Source organism: Carcharhinus amblyrhynchos, chromosome 25, assembly GCF_965287045.1.
Source record: "Carcharhinus amblyrhynchos chromosome 25, sCarAmb.v2.hapA, whole genome shotgun sequence".
Taxonomy (NCBI): domain Eukaryota; kingdom Metazoa; phylum Chordata; class Chondrichthyes; order Carcharhiniformes; family Carcharhinidae; genus Carcharhinus; species Carcharhinus amblyrhynchos.
Genome location: NC_137348.1, coordinates 7,075,370 through 7,094,350, shown reverse-complemented (window position 1 = coordinate 7,094,350; position 18,981 = coordinate 7,075,370). Strand labels below are relative to the sequence as shown.

At 44.6% G+C, this 18,981-nt stretch overlaps 1 protein-coding gene across 8 annotated transcripts in view; it reads left to right on the top strand.

Annotated features, from left to right (window-relative positions):
* The window catches only part of gpsm1b (G protein signaling modulator 1b), a 290,004-nt gene that overhangs the window by 115,025 nt on the left and 155,998 nt on the right, over positions 1 to 18,981 (top strand). For all 8 annotated transcript variants that reach the window (XM_080212356.1, XM_080212354.1, XM_080212357.1 and 5 more), the window contains 2 exons: positions 5,877 to 6,098; positions 8,883 to 9,018. In XM_080212356.1, the coding sequence (XP_080068482.1) occupies positions 5,877 to 6,098; positions 8,883 to 9,018 (358 nt within the window). The remainder of the gene's footprint in view (positions 1 to 5,876; positions 6,099 to 8,882; positions 9,019 to 18,981) is intronic.

Genomic DNA, 18,981 nt, shown 5'->3' with positions numbered 1-18,981 from the left:
TTAATTCAGTGGAATTAGGACTTCCCTAGACAACTGGACGTTCGCGTATACGTTTATGAATTCGAGGAAGTGACATTTGCAATGCTATGTGTTAGTTTTCTTTGATGTCAATGGACTTGTGGCAACTGTATCAGGGAAAAACAACTCTGCGACGTTCATGACCCCTTATCATCTTGTGTTATGACCCCTGCAGCTTGCACTGTGCAGTTCAATAACCACCCCAAAAGCTCCTGGGATTTAGTGTGGAGTTTAGTGTGAATTTGGCCATTTGGTACCCAGCGGTTGGGGCAGGGGGAAGAAGTTGGAAGACCTTCTCGTGACTCTGCTCCTGGTCCTGATGAGGCAAATGATTCACAGATCCCGGGTGGACCTGATGGTTTTTTTGCTGCCTGTCTACTTTGGATGTTCCTGACCAGAAAAGGATCCGATTTCTCCGAAATATGGGCCATTAACTTTGGTTTGAAGAGAAACTACAATGGAAAGACATATCCTATTGGGCAGCGTGGTGGCACAGTGGTCAGCACTGCCACCTCACAGCGCCAGCGACTTAGGTTCGACTTTGGCCTTGGGTGACTGTGTGGAGTTTGCATGTTCTCCCCGTGTTTGTGTGGGTTTCCTCTGGGTGCTCCGGTTTCCCCCTCAGTTCAATGATGTGTAGATTAGGTGGATTGACCATGCTAAATTGCAACTTAATATCGAGAGAGAGAGAGGTGAGAGTGTGTATGTGCAAGAAAATAAGGTGAGCATGTGTGTGAGAGACAGAGGTGGGAGTGTGTGTGTGTGAGAAAGAAAGAGTGTGCGAAAGAGGTAGGAGTGCATGTCTGCATGTGAGAGAGAGAAAGAGGCAGGCATGACAGAGGTGTGTGAGGATTAGCCACGGTAATGTGTGGGGTTACACGAATAAGGTTACAATGGGAATGTGGGCCAAGGTAAGATGCTCTTTTTGGAGAGCTGGTGCAAATGGGCCAAATGGCCTCTTTCTGCTTTGCAGGGAGTTCATCTCAACACCATTATTCCTACGAAACTCCGTGGCCTAGGGCTTGACTCTCCTCCTCTATGAACAGTATGCTTTGCCTGTATAGCGCACAAGAAGCAATACTTTTCACTGCATGTTAATACAGGCAGCAATAAATCAAATCGAAGGGATTCTGTGGAAGAACCTCAGAAATTGTGGTCGATTCCAAAACTCGTCAGCGAAGAGTCATTGGTGGATTGGGAAAGAATTCTAGAGGAACTTCTTTATCCGGAATGGGTGATTCATCACGACATGGAAGACTTAACATAAACAGCAGAAGGGGAAACCACAAAGTGCTCGAGTGAGATAGAAATATGTTGATGAGGTTAGCTGGAGAGGTGGGAACAGATTTGATTGGACTATCAAAGCTGGTGTGGGGTGCCCCTGGGCTGACTGACTTGTTAATGTGCAGTCAGTTCGATGTAATACAATATGCATCAATAATTCATCATCGCAGCATCCATCTGGTTCTATTGAAGGCTGCTTCTGGGAATTTCTCACATGTTAATTCAGGATTTCCCAAACTTTTCCAGCTCTGGACTGTTCCCCCCCCTCCCCCTGCCCAGAGTGCTGACTGTCTGAACCCCTGAGAAACAGAGTCAGGTCACAGAAAATTGATTATATTTGCACAAGTAGGTACCAACGTTAAAAACCACAGTTAAAGAGCGTTTCCATGTTTTAACCATACATCAATTATCCTTGAAAGTTCTCTTATTCAACAAATACTTCACACGTGCCTTTTTGTCATTTTTAATGGGAGGAGCATTGCTGCTACTTTTGCTCACAGATTTTTCAAAATGAGGGGTGTTGCTACAGAGCTTGTTTCTGATATCTCTCTCACACACGCCTGCCTCACCCCCTCTCTCTCACTCTCTCATTCCCTCTCTCTCGCCTGCGCGCACTCGCTCTCTCACATACATGCCCCTGTTAATGCCTGCTTCTCTCTCTCTCACTCACACACACTCTCCTCTTTCTCTAATACTAATATAGTATATATTATTATATGGCATATTAATACGTGACAATCAATCAAATCATTAATAGTAGAAACTGGAATCCGAGGGCATATCCTCAGAGTAAAGGGCCCTTTAGAACGGAGATGAGGAGGAGTATCTTCAGCCAGAGGATAAAGAATTTGTGGAATTCATTGCCTCAGAATGTTGTGGAGACTGGGTCATTGAGTGAATTTAAGACAGAGATACACAGGTTCTTGATTGGGAAGGGGATCAAAGGTTACTGGGAAAAGGCAGGAGAATGCGGTTGAGAATCATATTAGCCATGATCGAATGGTGGAGCAGACTTGATGGGCTGAATGGTCTAACTCTGCTTCTGTATCTTATGGTCTAATAAGAGCATCTGAAATGGCCATGATCAGATATCCTGTTTTTGTGTGATATTGATTGAGGGATAAATCTTGGTTAGGACAGTGTGGAGAGCTCGTATGCGCTTGTATGAAATAGTGCCTTGGATGCTGCATGCTCACCTGAGAGAACAGACTGGCCCCTAAAAGACTCATCTGAAAGATGAGTGCTGCAACAAGGCAACTCTTCCTCGGTCCTGAGCTCTTGAGCATTAGCCTAGACTCCTGCGTTCCAGTTTCTGAGCGTGGGGTTTGAATCTTGTGCCTGGGTAAGCCTACCAAGTCATGGCTGACAACAGGAGTTGGTGTTACACCGATTGAAATCGGACCAGTTGACTGACTGTGAGATGGTGTCTGTAAACAAAAAAAGGAATGGATCATCATCACCAGATGATTAGTCTTTCATTATTGGGAGTATTGTACTGACACCATGTAGAGTGAGGTTTTGGCCAATAGTTGTGCTTGGATGTTTTCGGGCAGAGTAAGTTAACAGGACGCATGATTTCCTAAGGTTTATTTTATTTTCAAAGAGTAATAGTGACTTTGCCTCTTTTCTGCACTCATCTGGCCTCTTGAGCACCCCTGCTTTCAACTGGTCCACCACACCTTCAGTTATTTGGGCTCGAAATTACATCCCCTCTGCACTTCTCTGACCCCCTGCCTCGCTATCCTCCTTTAAGATGCTCCTCAAACCCTACTTCTTTGACCAAGCTTTTGGTCATTTGGCCTAATACTTCCTATTGTGACTCAGCGTTGTACTTTGTTTCATAATGCACCTGTGAAGTGCCCCAGACCATTGTAGAGGGGTCATTAACCAGGCGGGCACAGACTTAAGGTAAGGGGCAGGAGATTCAGAGGGGACTTGAGAAAAAGATTTTTCATCCAGAGGGTGGTGGGAATCTGGACTCTCTGCTTGAAAGGATACTAGAGTCAAGGACTTTCACAATACTTAATAAGCATTTAGATGAGCGCCTGAAACACCATAACACACAAAGCTACGGATCAAGGGCTGGAAAATGGGATTCGTAAAGATAGGTGCTTGATGGCCAGTATAGACATGATGGGCCAAATGGCGACTTTGTGTTTGTAAAACTATGACATGGTTTATTACACTAAAGGAGCATATTGGTCATTAGTCAGTTAAGCTTTTAATATTTTGTGATCCTGTCTATGTGAAATATTTTAGCAACATATTGGAGCTCTTCAAACAAGAGTATATGGTACAATTACCCTAACGCAGGCATTACTTTTACCACAACTTTCTCTTGTTCATTTCGTGGGGATTCTTAGAGAAAACAGTGCAAATATTTATCCTGCTAATCCATCTAACCTACATACTTTGGGACACTAAGGGGCAATTTAGCATGGCCAATGTCCCTAACCTACGCATCTTTGGACTGTCAGAAATAAATCTTAAAGGGATATAACTACTTTGTGTGGTAGCGATTACTGGATTTTTAGGTTTTTTTATAAGATGTCGCAGAACGTTCAGGAGAATTGGCTCTGGAAGGAGTGAAATAAAGATTGTTTGGAACTAGGTAAAGTTAGTGACATTGTGTGTAGCCATTGTCTTCGTAAAGTGTCCTTTTAATGTATTCTATTGCTGTTTACTTCATTGCTCAAGAAGCATTTATTTTAAAAATCATCACAAAAACATTGGGAACATAATTATTGGGATTTCAAACCTTTCCTGATACATTAAATCTCAAAACGCAGTTGAGGGCAGTTGCTTCAAGCTTCTGTCCTGGGATCCACAATAATTCAGCGTTTACCACCAGCTGTGTTCTTAACAATACATTTTGCCACCTTAACTGCTTGCTGTACCTGCATGTTAGGTTTCGGTGACTTGCAGCTTTGATTCGAACCTCAATCTAACTCAGATACTTGGATTCATTTACTGGCATTGAACAGTCATGAGATATCAGCCCTGCCACCCAGACCCCACTCCGGCTCTTCTCTCCCACCGACTCACCCACCAGCCAGACTCCATGATCCTTTAATTGAAGGGTTCTAAGGTCAATTGCAGTGCCTCCCAGCTGTGATTAATTGAATGTAACAATTCCTTCAGGATTCTTGTTATTGTGAAATAAAAAGTTTTTTTTAAAAGTTTATTTATTAGTCGCAAGTGTGGCTTACATTAACACTGCAATGAAGTTACTGTGAAATTCCCCTAGTCACCACAGCCCGGTGCCTGTTCGGGTCAATACACCTTACAGCACGTCTTTCAGACTGTGGGAGAAAACCAGACCATCCGGAGAAAATCAACGCAGTCATGAGGAGAACATGCAAACTCCACGCAGACAGTGACCCAAGCCAGGAATTGAACCTGGGTCCCTGGTGCTGTGAGGCAGCAGTGCCAACCACTGTGCCACCGTGCCTGGCGTAAAAACTGGCGACCTTTTTATGGTGTTGTTCCAAACGGCAACTATAGAGCTACCCAGAGCTTGTTTAAAGACCTAATACTAGTTATAAATGTTTTGACTGAAGTCCCTTAATTAAAGCTGCAATTAAAATATACCTGTGCATTTCTATAGCAGTGTTGTGGAATCTCCTCGTACATTTATCTTGCTATTTCCTTATGTGGCTCCGTGTTCAATGCTCCTATGAAGCAGCTTGCTGCGTTTTTATTGTGTTGCTTTGCATATACAAGAGCTCGCTACTGTACAAAAATTGCCTGAAATAGTATTTGGGCAGCAGAGCTTTGGATGAGTTCACATTTGGGGAATGTGGAAAATGGGAGGCAGGCCAGGCGAATGTTGGAATAGTCAAGTCTCAAGATAAAGGCATGGGTGAGGGTCTTGGGAGCAGGTGAGCTGAGGCAGAGATAGATATGTCCAGACAATCCCTACAGTGTGGAGAAGGTCATTTAGCCCATTTGGTCTCCACCAATCACCATCCCACCCAGGCCACACCCCCCCTCAACCCCACCTATTTATCTGCTGGTGCCCCTGATACTAAGGGGCAATTTAGCCTAGCCAATCGACTTAACCCACACATCTTTGGAGTGTGGGAGGAAACCGGACCACCTGGAGGAAACCCCACGCAGAAACAGGGAGAATGTGCAAACTCCACACAGGCAGTGGTCCAAGGCCAGAATCAAACCCAGGCCCTGGCACTATGAGGCAACAATGCGAAGCCCTGTGCCATCGTGCTGTTCCATGTTATAGAGGTGGGAGTAGGTAACCTTAAAGATGGAGCAGATATGTGATTAGAAATTCATCTTGGCGACAAATTGACCACCTCGGTATTGTATATCTCCTAATGTACAGTTTTCCCTATTCAGTCTTCCTTTATTTGAGCTAACATCTTAAGACGTCAAACTTGATTGCCTTCAGCTCTTGAGTCTAGCTTTCAGAGTGTAGATGCAAAAGTCTGGTTCAGCTGTGGACAGTTTCCAAGGAGAGGGGCAGAGTGACTTTTAGCCCTGTGACCAACTTGATAGAAATCCATGTGTAAGGAATGAGTTTGTAACACATACGTATATCTTTTTTTGATGAATAGGATGGAGGCATCGTGCCTTGAGCTGGCCCTCGAAGGGGAGCGACTGTGCAAAGCCGGAGATTTCAAGGCCGGAGTGGCATTCTTCGAGGCAGCTGTGCAGGTTGGGACGGAGGACTTGAAGACTTTGAGCGCCATCTACAGTCAGCTGGGCAATGCCTACTTTTACCTGAAGGAGTTTTCCAAAGCTCTGGAATACCATCGACATGATCTCACTCTGGCCAGGTGAGCTGAGTGCAAGCTAAATCTCAAACACCAAAGAAGTGTAACCTGACTCTGTGACATCTCAAGGGTGTGTAGTCATTTGAAGTTAGGGTTAAGGCACATTGTTGATTTATGCTGTCTATTCCTTCATTTCCCTAATTAGGGACTCATGCACAAGCCGAACAGGACAGTTACAGCAAGGGTGCAGTAACAATAATGTAAAACCTATTTTGTAGATCCATATGTTTTTTTCCTGTTGGGAAAAATTATGTTGCATTGATGTAAATATTGCACACACACACAATCTGGGCACCGAGTTTAGTGATTACAGTAAAACACGTATGAATGATCATTGGTTATCGAATCCTTCAGTGCAGAAGGAGGCCATTCAGCCCATTGAGTCTGCACCGACCACAACCCCACCCAGGCCCTCTCCTCGTAACCCAATGCCTTTACCCTCACTAATCCCCCTGATACTAAGGACAATTTAGCGTGGCCAATCCACCTAACCCACACACCTTTGGAGGGTAGGAGGAAACCAGAGCACCCGGAGGAAACCCATGCAGACGCGAGGAGAACGTGCAAACTCTACACAGACAGTGATCCGAGCCAGGAATCAAACTGGGTCCCTGGCGCTGTGAGGCAGTGGTGCTAACCACTGTGCGACCATGCCACCCACGTCACACCCAAAAAAAAGGACACTTAATGAGAGACTTAAATAACTTGTGGTAAAATTCACATGTGGTACTCTGGAAGGAGAAACACATGCAATTTCTATAGCGAGTTCCTTTTACAAATTTAAGCACAGAATAGGCCTGTTGGTAACCTGCTCCCTCTGGAACTTGAACCGAGTTGAGATCACTGATGCTTCTTCTCCATCCCCACGTCCAGTGTACCCTGGCCAGTGCGAGGCACCATTGGGTTTGGTGAGATGAGGAGCCCTTAACCTCGCAGGCACCGCAGCAGAGAGACCACGCTCTCTCTCGGAAATTGAATGCTGTTGGGGCTATAATTGCTCAAGAGATTGTGGACAAGTAGATGAGATGGGTGAACATGAGGCAGGTGGAATTCAACACAGGAAAAAGTGCAATGGTACATTTTGGTTAGGAGAATGAGAAGAGCGATTGATGCAAGCTAAGTCGTTCAAAGTGGCAGCCAGAAGAGAGAGACCTGGAGGTATTTGTGCACAGACCTTTGAAAGCAGTTTGAAAAAAAGGGTTTTTTTCCTCCAATTCGTTGTTGGAAAGTGAGCAATGTTGACCAGGTCAGCAATTATTGCCCATCCCTAATTGCTGTTGAGAAGGGCCTTACAGAGAGAGGCATTGAGTTCAGAAACCAGGAAATCAGGATAGACGCACATAACGTACTAGTTCAGTCCCAGAGAATATTGTGTGCCATTCAGTGTGCCCCATTTTAGCAATGACATGAAGGTTATTAGCCAGGGTGCAGAAGAGATTTGCAAGAATCACTCCAGGGATGATGATGATTATATTTGCCTAGATAAGCTGGAGAAGTTGGAGCTCTTCTCCTTAGAGCAGAGAAGACCAAGAGGAGATTTGATAGTCATAGAATCCCTACAGTGCAGAAGGTGGCCATTCAGCCCATCAAGTCTGCACTGACAACGTTCCCACCCAGGCCCTATCCTTATAACCCCACGTAATCCCCCGACACTGAGGAGCAATCTCACCCAGAGCTGTTCCCCGTACTGCAAGTATTTGCCCCGCTAATCTCCTAACCTACACATCTTGGGACACTAAGGGGCAAGTATAGCCAATCTACCTAAACCGCGCATCTTTGGACTGTGGGAGGGAGCTGGAGCACCTGGAAGAAATCCACACAGACACAGGGAGAATGTGCAAACTCCACACAGACAGTCATTGTCATAGAGCCATCGCAGAAAAGGCCCTTCAGCCCATCAAGTCTGCACCAACAATAACAACCACTAAAGGTGTGCTAATCCCATTTTCCTGCACTTGTCCCATATCCTTGAATATTATGATATTTCAAATGTTCATCCAAATGTTTTGTTAATCATTGTAAGGTTTCTGGCCCTGACTACCTTCCTAGGCAATGCGTTCCAGATTCCAGAGGTGTTTTTATTTTTTAAAAAATGAAGGATTTAGAAAGAGTAAATAAAGACTAATTGTTTCCAGTGGCTGATGGGTGGATAACCGAAGGGTAGTGGTTTAGAGTGACTGACCAAAGAGCCAGATGTGACATGACAAAAACATATTTGCGTCATATGTGGTTAGCATTTGGAATGCACGGTTTAGTTGGATGATGAAAACATATTCATTTGTAACCTTCAAGAGAATTAGGTAAATACTTGAAATATTTCATTGATACGAGACAAGGATGGGGACAGCGACTAACTAAATTGGTATTCAATAGAGGCAGAGCAGACTTGATGGGCTGAATGGCCTCATTCTGTGCTGCGCTGTTCGATGATTCCATCTCAGCGACAGAGCGATGTCTCTGCCACTGTGAATGCCGGTCAAAGATGTCCCTTTCCCTCTGAAAGTTTTTACAACTTGTAAAATGATCATTTTGCAAAAACAAAAGACAACTCAAGGTGTCAGTCATATACAGGTCACTGCATAGATTCATGGCAAGCTTTGGAGGAATATTTTGTGCTGCCATTTCATAGCATCTAACCTCAGGATAGCAAACCATTGGAGTCCAGGCTACTGATGGTAGATTTTTGCAGTGCATGTAGATATATGCTGTCTAATTTGTAAAAGATTCAGTGCACGTGTTTAAGTTCAATAAGAAAGCCATCAAGAATTGATCTTTCTCTCTTTAAAGAACGATTGGGGATCGGATTGGTGAGGCAAAAGCCAGTGGCAACCTAGGAAATACATTGAAGGTACTCGGAAGCTATGACGAAGCAATTGCTTGCTGTCAAAGGCACTTGGACATCTCGAGAGAACAGAACGATAAGGTAAACTTGATATTGAAATGGAGCAAACAGGCTTTGTCTTTTTCCTGAAGTTAACTTGCCTCCTCTTAATGGTTGACTCATCAGATTGACTTAAACGCCTTGATTGTCATGGGTAAATATATGGTTTAATGCAGTTTTGGGTCATGTGTTCCACATGCTCAGCATGTTGCAATCCTCTTCATTGGTAGCAACTTTGCAATATGGTCCAGGAATAATTCGCCTTCCCGGCCATACAAATAAGTGTTAGCTCTAGCTGCTGTTCCCACTGTACTCTCCTTATCGCAAGGAATCTGACTGCCTTCACAAGGTGACCAATGGTGGCCACAGTGTCTTTCTGTGTGTGCTTGTCAAGTAAAGCAGAGTGTGTTTCACAATTTGATTGCCATTGGCAAGAAAAGCAGGCCGTACCATTCAGCGCCTCTAATCTGATCCATCATCCAATAAATTGGTGGCTCATCCATGTCTACTCGTGTTCCGTAACTCTTAATACCCATTGCCGCGTAAAAATGGCTTATTCCAGCTCCTGAGTTCCCAAGAAATCCGGTTTTATTTTTGGAGTAGCCCAATGGCCTCCAGTTAAGTTGAAAAACTGCATTCCTTCTGGGGGAAGAGGAGGATTCCTGCAAGTATCGTTGATGTTGGTCTGGACAGAATCAACTGGTTGAAGAGTGAGCAGCAAGAGCATTAATCCTGAAAAAGTGGTGAGGAAATCGGGCAAAATCTGCAGAGAGGAAGTTTGGTTTTCAACTTTGAAATAAATGACTTAAATTTCTGTTCCACCTTTCATGGATCTCCAGATGTCCCAGTGCATTCTACAACCATTGAAGTAAAATTGAAGTGTTGTTGCTGTTCTAATGTAGGGACATGTGTGGCCAGTTTTTGCACAGCAAGGTATCACAATGAGCTGTAAAATCAATGGCCAGAAAATCTGTTTGGGTGAAACTAATTGAGGGATAGGTGTTGGCCAGTACGTTAGAAAAGCTTCCACTGCCCTGGGATCCTTCAAGCCATCTTGAGAGGACAGATGGGGGGTCTCTGTTTTAATGTCTCATCAAACAGTGCAGCCCTCATTCAAATGTTGGCCTGGGCTTATGAATTAAAGTCTCTGGAGTGGGATTTGAACCAAAAACCTTCTGACTCCAAGGCAAGGTTATGATTAACTGAGCCAAGTATGACACCTTCAGAGATTAGCATGTCCAAAAACATTTGCAGGGTCAGAAATAATATTCTGTTTATTGTAAATGACTTGGCTTGTTAGCCAACAGTAAAGGTGAAATGAGTAATCCAGAATTAGTTTGAAAGACTTGCGAGTTTTCAGTTTCTAACATTGGATGATATTGTTGTGCAAGGCCGGGAATTGAATCTTGTTTATTTCAAAATTGCCGCAGCATTGGATAGGCTATGTGCAATGCACCTTGTGGATACATAGACCTACAATTTAACTAAGTGTCTTTGGTAAATTGTACATCAATTGTATTGAATTATGTGCAGATGGAGGATATTAACTAAGGTTTCACTTAAATACATAGAGTCGCACTGTGGTTAGCACTGCAACCTCAGCGCCAGGGACCCAGGTTCAGTTCAGGCTTCTGTATATCAATGCTGTTCAGGGTCCTGTCATTAACTACATACTTAGCCTTAACTTTTGATCTCTCTAAGTACAGCACCTCACGCTTGCCCAGCTTAAACTCCATCTGCCATTTCTCCCCACGTATCTGCAACTTATCTATATCCCGCTGTATTCTTTCACAACCTTCTGCACTATCTACAAGTCTATCTATGTTTGTGTCATCTGCAAACTTGCTAACCCACTCATCTACATTTTCATCCAAGTCTTTTACATATATTACAAACATCAGAAGTCCCAGTACATTTTCTGTTTCTATGCATCGATCCCTGCGAAGCACCACTGGTCACGGATTTCCAGCCAGAAAACCACCCTTCTACCACTACTGTCTGACTTCTATGGACAAACCAATTCTGAATCCAAGCAGCCAAGTCACCGTGGATCCCATGCATCTTAATCTTCTGGATGAGCCTACCATGGGTGGCACGGACACACACTGGTTAGCACTGCTGCCTCACAGCTGCAGGGACCTGGGTTCGATTCCCAGCTTGGGTTACTATCGGTGTGAAGCTTGCACATTCTCCCTGTGTCTGCGTGGGTTCCCTCCGGGTGCTCCGGTTTCCTCCCACAGTCCAAAGATGTGCAGGTTAGGTGCATTAGCCATGCTAAATTGCCCCTTAGTGTCCCAGGACGTGGGGTAAGTATGTGGAGTTACGGGGATTGTAGTCAGTGCAGACTCGAGGGGCTGAATGGCCGCCTCCTGCACTGTAGGGTTTCTCTGATTCTATGAGAGACTTCATGGACAAGTCCTCATGTTCGTAAATGTACTGGAGTATATAAATCTTCAGTTTTTATTCCAGTCAGATGAGGAGAATGGATATTTATCAATTCAAAATGAAACAGGTGAGTTACTTCCCTCAATCACTTGTCATTTTGTTTTGCTCCAGCTAACCAGCATCGTCAGAAAAAAACTCGAGGCGATAATGCAATAAAATCTTCATAATGTTTTAAATTACTTCAAACAAACATGGCTTGGAAATGTTTAAAGATCAGACTTTCCTGATAGCTAAGGTAAACATTAAAACATTGTGGTGAAGCGATTGGCAGAGGAAGAGACAACTAACTGAAGCATTGAAGTTCCTTCTGTTGAACAAAGCTGGAGGTTTCGACCATCCTGTTTGATCTTGCTAACACAGTGAATTGTTCATCTCGCTGGTACGGAGGATGTTCTGTGGGTTGCTATGGCGTTATTCATTCTATTTCCTCTGCATTTAACGCTCATAAGCTCATCATTCCCAATTACTGATCTCGGTTTCCCTAGTGATGGGAGCAGAAGGAGGCCCTTGTCAAACTCTCTCAGACCACCATCATAGAGTCACCGCAGTACAGATGGAGGCCATTTGGCCCATCAAGTCTGTACTAACCACAGTCTCACCCAGGCCCTATTCCCATAACCCCACGCATTTACCCTACTAATCCCTCTACCCCTAAGACAATTTAGCATGGCCAATCAACCTATCCTGCATATCTTTGGACTGTGGGAGGAAACCAGAGCACCCAGAGGAAACCCACGCAGACACCAGGAGAACGTGCAACCTCCACACAGTGACCCAAGCCAGGAATTGAACCCAGGTCCCTGGCGCTGTGAGGCAGCAGTGCTAACCACTGCTGCTGTACCACTCATGGTTTGTTCCACATGGTAAGCTTTTCCTCTTTAAGAATTTACCCAGTCTGTATTGGGTATGCGTTCACCGCGTAATCTGGAACTGCAGATTTGAATCATACGTTTGATGGCCAGAATAATGTTGAGCTGTTTTCCACCATGCTAAAAAAATGACATTGTGGTGGTAAAGCTGGAAGGTGTTTACCTCGTGTCCTGTTATGAGAGCACTTCATGTTTTCAACTTTCAAGGCTGAAACGGGCCTAGAATTTGAGGAATCGTATAATCATCATAAAGTGCTGAAGCAGGCCATTCGGGGCATCGAGTCTGCACCGACAACTATCCCACCCAACGCTATCCCCGTATCCCTACATATTTACCCGCTAATCCTTCTAACTACGCATCCTGGGACACTAAGGGGTGATCTTAGCACTGCCAATCAGCCTAACCCACACACCTTTGGCCTGTGGGAGAAAACCAGAGCATCCGGAGGAAATCCACGCAGACACAGGGAGAATGTACAAACTCCACACAGACAGTGACCCAAGCCAGAAATCGAACCTGGGCCCCTGACGCTGAGGCAGCAGTGCTAACCACTGTGCCACCTGTTTGGGGGACAGTGAGACCCCACCAGCAATTTAACTAGCAGCAAACAATTGAGAGGCTGCCAGCAGGAACTCTGCCTAATTAAGGACATGATGTGGAGATGCCGGCGTTGGACTGGAGTAAGTACAGTAAAAAGTCTCACAACACCAGGTTAAAGTCCAACAATTCTATCTGGGAGCATAAGCCACAAGTTTTCAGAGTGCTGCTCCTTCATCAGGTGAGTGGCAATTCTATTCACAAACAGGACATATAAAGCTCTGAAAGCTTGTGGCTTTTGCTACTAAATAAACCTGTTGGACTTTAACCTGGTGTGGTGAGACTTCTTACTGCAATTAAGGACAGCCAGCCTTTGTGTCTCCAGCCCAATCAGAGTGCTGGCAGCTGGGCAGCCTCAACAATGTCACAGCCGAGGCCATACGGAGAAGGTCAGAGCATCTTTGTGCTGAGGCAGGCCTCAGCGATCAGAGCTGTGAACCCTCTGGCAGCAATGTAGGAGCCATAGGCGTGTAGCGTTTCCACAACCGAAGGAGTGACAACCCCCTGGCACAGCGGTCAGCACTGCTGCCTCACAGCTCCAAGGATCTGAGTTCAATTCCAGCCTTGGGTCACTGTCTGTGTGGAGTCTGCACATTCTCCCCGTATCTGGATGCGTTTCCTCCCACAGTTCAAAGAATCATAGAATCCCTACAGTGCAGAAGGAGGCCATTCGGCCCATTGAGTCTGCACTGACAATAATCCTAGCCAGGTTCTAGCCCTGTAAGCCCACATATTTACCCCGTTAATCTCCCTAAACTTCACATCCTGTGACACTACGGGGCAATTTAATCTAATGTGTAGGTTAGGTCATTTTGGGTGTGCAGGGATAGGGTGGGGCAGAGGGCCTGGGTAAGATACCCTGTCAGAGAGACAGTGCAGACTTGAGGGGCTGAATGGCCTATTCTGCATTGCAGGAATTCTATGACTTGAACCTGCTGGGAGGTCGCCATGATTTATTTGGCAGTCTCCCCATGTGGCATGAACATGTCCCAGTGCTGGTAGAATACCAATTGGTGGGGACCTGCAGCTAACTGACCAGATTGAATGAATTGGCTGCCTGTGTTCATCTACAGGTGTTCTCGCCTTAGGGAGGATCGGTTGTGGGAAGAAGTCAAGCTTCCCTCTTGCAGCCTTTCACCATTTTACATCCAATCTCCCAGCTGGTCTCAGAATCATAGAATCCCTACAGCACAGAAAGAGGCCATTCAGCCCATCGAGTCTACAATGACCACAATCCCACTCAGGCCCTGTTCCCATATCCCTACATATTTACCCACTAATCTGTCTAACCTACGTATCTCAGGGCAATTTTGGCATGACCAATCAATCTAACCCGCACATCTTTGGACAGAGTCTCCAGAGGGCACTTCGGATGTTTCTCATTAGTTCTAAGGCTGTTAAAACACGGCGGTAAATTTCTCGTGCCTCCAACCGACTGATTTTTTTTTAAAAAAGCGACATGATTTAATTCCTCCAACACATTGAGGTCACATTGAACACCATGTAAAGCAGGTTTGACTGAAGGCTAAATTTCTTATGATCGTGTAACATCCAGGCTCTGAGGTGCACTTCAGGTTAGATACGAGTTCCGCCTACAATGAATTTTAGTCTTAAAAATAATTGATGACTGTTTGCTCCTCACTTCATGAGATACCATACTAGACGTTGTTTGTTGCCTGCAACTATTTGATAGTCTTGCATTGACTATTTGCATTTATATAGCACCTTTAATGTTGTAAAGTGGCACAAGATGCTTCACTCGAGTGATTATCAAACAAGAGTTTGAGGTTCACTAGACTGATTTCCAGAGATGAGGGGTTTGTCGTATGAAGAGAGTTTAATCCTATACTCTGTGGAATTTTGAAGAATGAGGGGGGATCAAATTCAAGTACACAAGATGATAAAAGGTACGGATAAAGTAGACGTGGAGCGGATGCTTCCTCTTGTGGGGCATTCTAGGGCAAGAGGTCATAGTCTTAGGATAAAGGGGAGCAAATTTAAAACAGAGTTGAGGAGAAACTACTTCTCTGAAAGGGTTGTGAATTTGTGGAACTTGCTACCCCAAAGTGCGGTGGATGCTGGGACAGTGAGTAAATTTAAGGAGGAGTTAGACAGATTTTTAATTGGTAACGGGTTGAAGGTTTATGGAGAGAAGGCAGAAAAATGGGGATGAGGAGCACATCAGGTATAATTGAATGGCAGAGCGGACTTGATGGGCCAAATAGCCTATTTCTGCTCCTGTAACTTAAGATTTGATGCAAACTGCTTTTCTATTATGCTTTGCAGGACAACTACACGTCTCAAATGCATCATTGGCAATGAAATCCTTCACGGGTTACAGGAAATGCAGCAGCTAATTTGTGCACTGCAGCCTCCCACAACAAGCGTTGTGGTTCGTGCCAACAGGAGCTCAGCAGTTAATTTTCAGCGTGAACTTTTGTTGTTAGTTTGAACGTGTCTTTAATTTAACAAGTTGTGTCAGCTATGGCTCACTGAGTAGAACTCCAACCTCTGATTCACGAGATTCTGGGTTCAGACGGCACCGTGGGTCAACCCACAGCACGTAGACTGCAGCAATTCAAGAAGGCAGCTAGGGATGAGCACTAAATGCTGACCTGGCCAGCGATGCCCATGTCCCACGATCAAATAAATAAAAAGTCCCATACCAACCACTTGAGCATAAAACTCAAGACAAACACTCCAGTGCAGTACTGTAGAAATGCTGCACGGTCAAGTAAGATATTAACCCAAAGCTCCATCTTCCTGCTTGGATTTGTGAAATATCCCATGATGCTATTTGGAAGGGAGTTCTGCCCAGTGTCCTGGGGCGGCACAATGTCAGAGTGGCTAGCACTGATGCCTCACAGCGCCCAGGGACCTGGGTTCGATTCCAGGCTTGGGTCACTCTGTGTGGAGTTTGCACGTGCTCCAGTTTCCACCCACATTCTGAAAGACCTGATGGTTCAATGCATTGATCCAAAAAGGCATCGGATTTCGCGACTAGGGGAATTTCACAGTAACTTCATTGCAATGTTAACGTAAGCCTTACTTGTGACTAATAATTTAACTTCAGAATGTTTATCTCTCTACCACAACACTATAAACATATCATCTGGTCATGACCACATTGAGACCTGAGAGAGTCTGCTATGTGCAAATTGGCAAAAGCATTACAAAAGTGATTACTCTTTAAAACATGCTTGATTCATTGCAAAACATCTGGGGCCTGGATAAGATACTCTGTCAAAGAATTGGTGCAGACTCAGTGAGCTGAATGACCTCTCCTGCACTGTAGAGATTCTATGAATTTAGAATGGTCAACCCATCTAACCAGCACATTTTTGGACTTATTATGTACAAGATTTATTACCACTGAGTGACATTGCGTTCAAATTAAACGTGATCTTATCTGCAGTTCCTTACAGTTGGTTAAGTTATACAGCAAAGTCTGTTGTATACTTTCCTAATCAGTGGCGATATTGTACTGTCACATTTTAATTTGGTTGCTTCCAGAAGGTGGAATCCTCCTTTGATTTATCACAGAAGGCTTAATTCAGAGCCACAACCCGATGACTACCACTCTCTTTTCACGGCTAAGCCCAAGAGGCGGATGATGTCGGACTTCTTATTGTCTAGAAATTTGCCAGTGTTTAGTCTCAATCTGATGAGTGTACCATGGATGAGTGCACACTTGTGAATCAGTTACCAGATCACTGGAACGCCGCCATCACACAAACCCTTGTGGCTTTCTGGTCACAAGGAATAATAGAATTTTTTTTTTAGTTACAGCGTGGTTTAATTGAAGGAATGTGTCAGTCTCGCGAAACAAAGTGCGAGATCCCTTTAGTTACCAAGGTGTACTGAATGATCCGTCAATAACTTAACTGTTCAATCAGCGGAGGCAGAGATGGAAACGGGTAGCGGTACGGAAGTGTAAGTTGGCAGTGGAGGGGAACGTGAGTGGGAATTGTGTTCATCAAGCACTTGGGTCGGTTTAGACTTTATTTCGTTCAACTGCATTTTAATGAACACAGATAATGAGAGCAGTCAAACAAATGTTACTTACAATCATCAGCCATTAGTGGCAAATTTAGCTACCAGCGTAATGCAGGGACTTGACATTAGTCAGCATCTGTGGGAGAGATATTGAGCTTTCAGATGGCAGCTGCTGCATTCTGAATACAATAACTAGTTGTATTTAAATAGCACATTGGATAGGCACAGGATGGAGATCGAACAAGAAAATTATAGTACAAGAGCAGGCCCTTTGACTCTCCAAGCTCTCACTGACCATGCTGCCTGACTCAACTAAAACCCCCTACCCTTCTAGGGACTATATCCTTCTATTCCCATCCTATTCATGTATTTGTCACGATGCCCCTTAAAAGTCACTATTGTATCCGTCTTCCACTAACATCCCCGAGTTCCAGGCACCCACCACCCTCTGTGTAAAAAAAAAACTTGTTTCTTACATCTCTGTTAAACCTTGCCCCTCACACCTTAAACCTATGCCCCCTTGTAATTGACTCTTCCACCCTGGGGAAGAGCTTCTGACCATCCACACTATCCGTGCCCCTCATAATCTTGTAGACGACTTTCAGGTCGCCCCCTCAACCTCCATCGTTCCAGTGAGAACAAACCACGTTTCTCCAACCTCTTCTCATACCTGATGTCCTCCATACCCGGCAACATTCTGGTCAATCCTCTTTCTATCCTCGCCAAAGCCTCCACGTCCTTCTAGTAGTGTGACGACCAGAACTGAACACTATTCCAAGCGCGGCCTAACTCAGGTTCTTTAAAGCTGCAACACGACTTGCCAATTTTTAAATTCAATGACCCGGCCGATGAAGGCAAGCATGTCGTATAGATAGGTGAGGGGGGCAGTTACAAAGTGTAAAAGAAGAAGCAAGAGGCATGACATGGGAGCTGAGTTGAAATGATCAATTTGGAAATGTTTTATTAAGAGATGTAGAAATGTGTAAGGAGGAATTTGGGGAATTGAGCTTAAAGTTTTAAAGTTTATTTACTGGTGTCACTGCAATGAAGTTACTGTGAAAATCCCCTAGTCGCCACAGCCCAGCACCTGTTCAGGTACGCTCAGGGAGAATTTAACATGGCTAATGCACCTAACCAACATGTCTTTTGGACTGTGGGAGGAAACCAGAGCACCTGGAGGAAATGCATGCAGGCGGAGAATGACCCAATCTGGGAATCGAACCTGATCCTTGGCACTGAGAAGTAACAGTGCTAACCACTGTGCCACCATGCCACCCCATTTAAGTGAACCATTTGAGTTTTTACAACAATTGACAGTGGCTTCATGGTCTTCCAATTCCAAATTTTTATTGATTTCAGGTTCCACCATCTGCCAAACCCAGGTCCCCAGAGCATTATCCTGTCTCTCTGGATTATGAGTCCAGAGACAACACATTCATAGCAATTAATTAATGATGAAATTTGTAGGCATGAGTGTGATAAACCTCTTTCTTTCTATGGCTTGGTGACGTGTATAATTTAGTTGACCGATGCTTGTCATAAAATCACTGGGGAGACTTGTTTGTGTCCATTTCTACAAATGAATGATAAAGAGATTCCATTGCAGTGTCTTCAGCATTGTTGACAATATTTGTGCTTTAAATATTACAGATTCCCGATCTGTGCGTTGACCACTTTAGTCCTCTCATTGCTAACCCAATCCAAACTTTTTTTAACAAAACATTTTTGCTGCTTATGTTCTGGTAACTTTGTTGGGAGGGGTGTGCATGAATGGCTGGGGTTATTCCCATGTGTATTCAAGCTCTATTGTAATTACCAATGTGGAAGGATCATATTTTTACGTGGATATCATAGAATCCCTAGAAGCAGGCCATTCAGCCCATTGAGCCTGCACCAGCAACAATCCCACCCAGGTCCTATCCCCGTAATCCCATGTATTTACCATGCTAGCCCCCCTGACACTGAGAGGAAATTTTAGCATGGCCAATCCACCTTACCTGCAAATCGTTGGTGTGTGGGAAGAAACCGGAGCATCCGGAGGAAAGCCACGCAGATGGGGGAAGATGTGCAGACTCCACACAGGCAGTGACCCAAGCC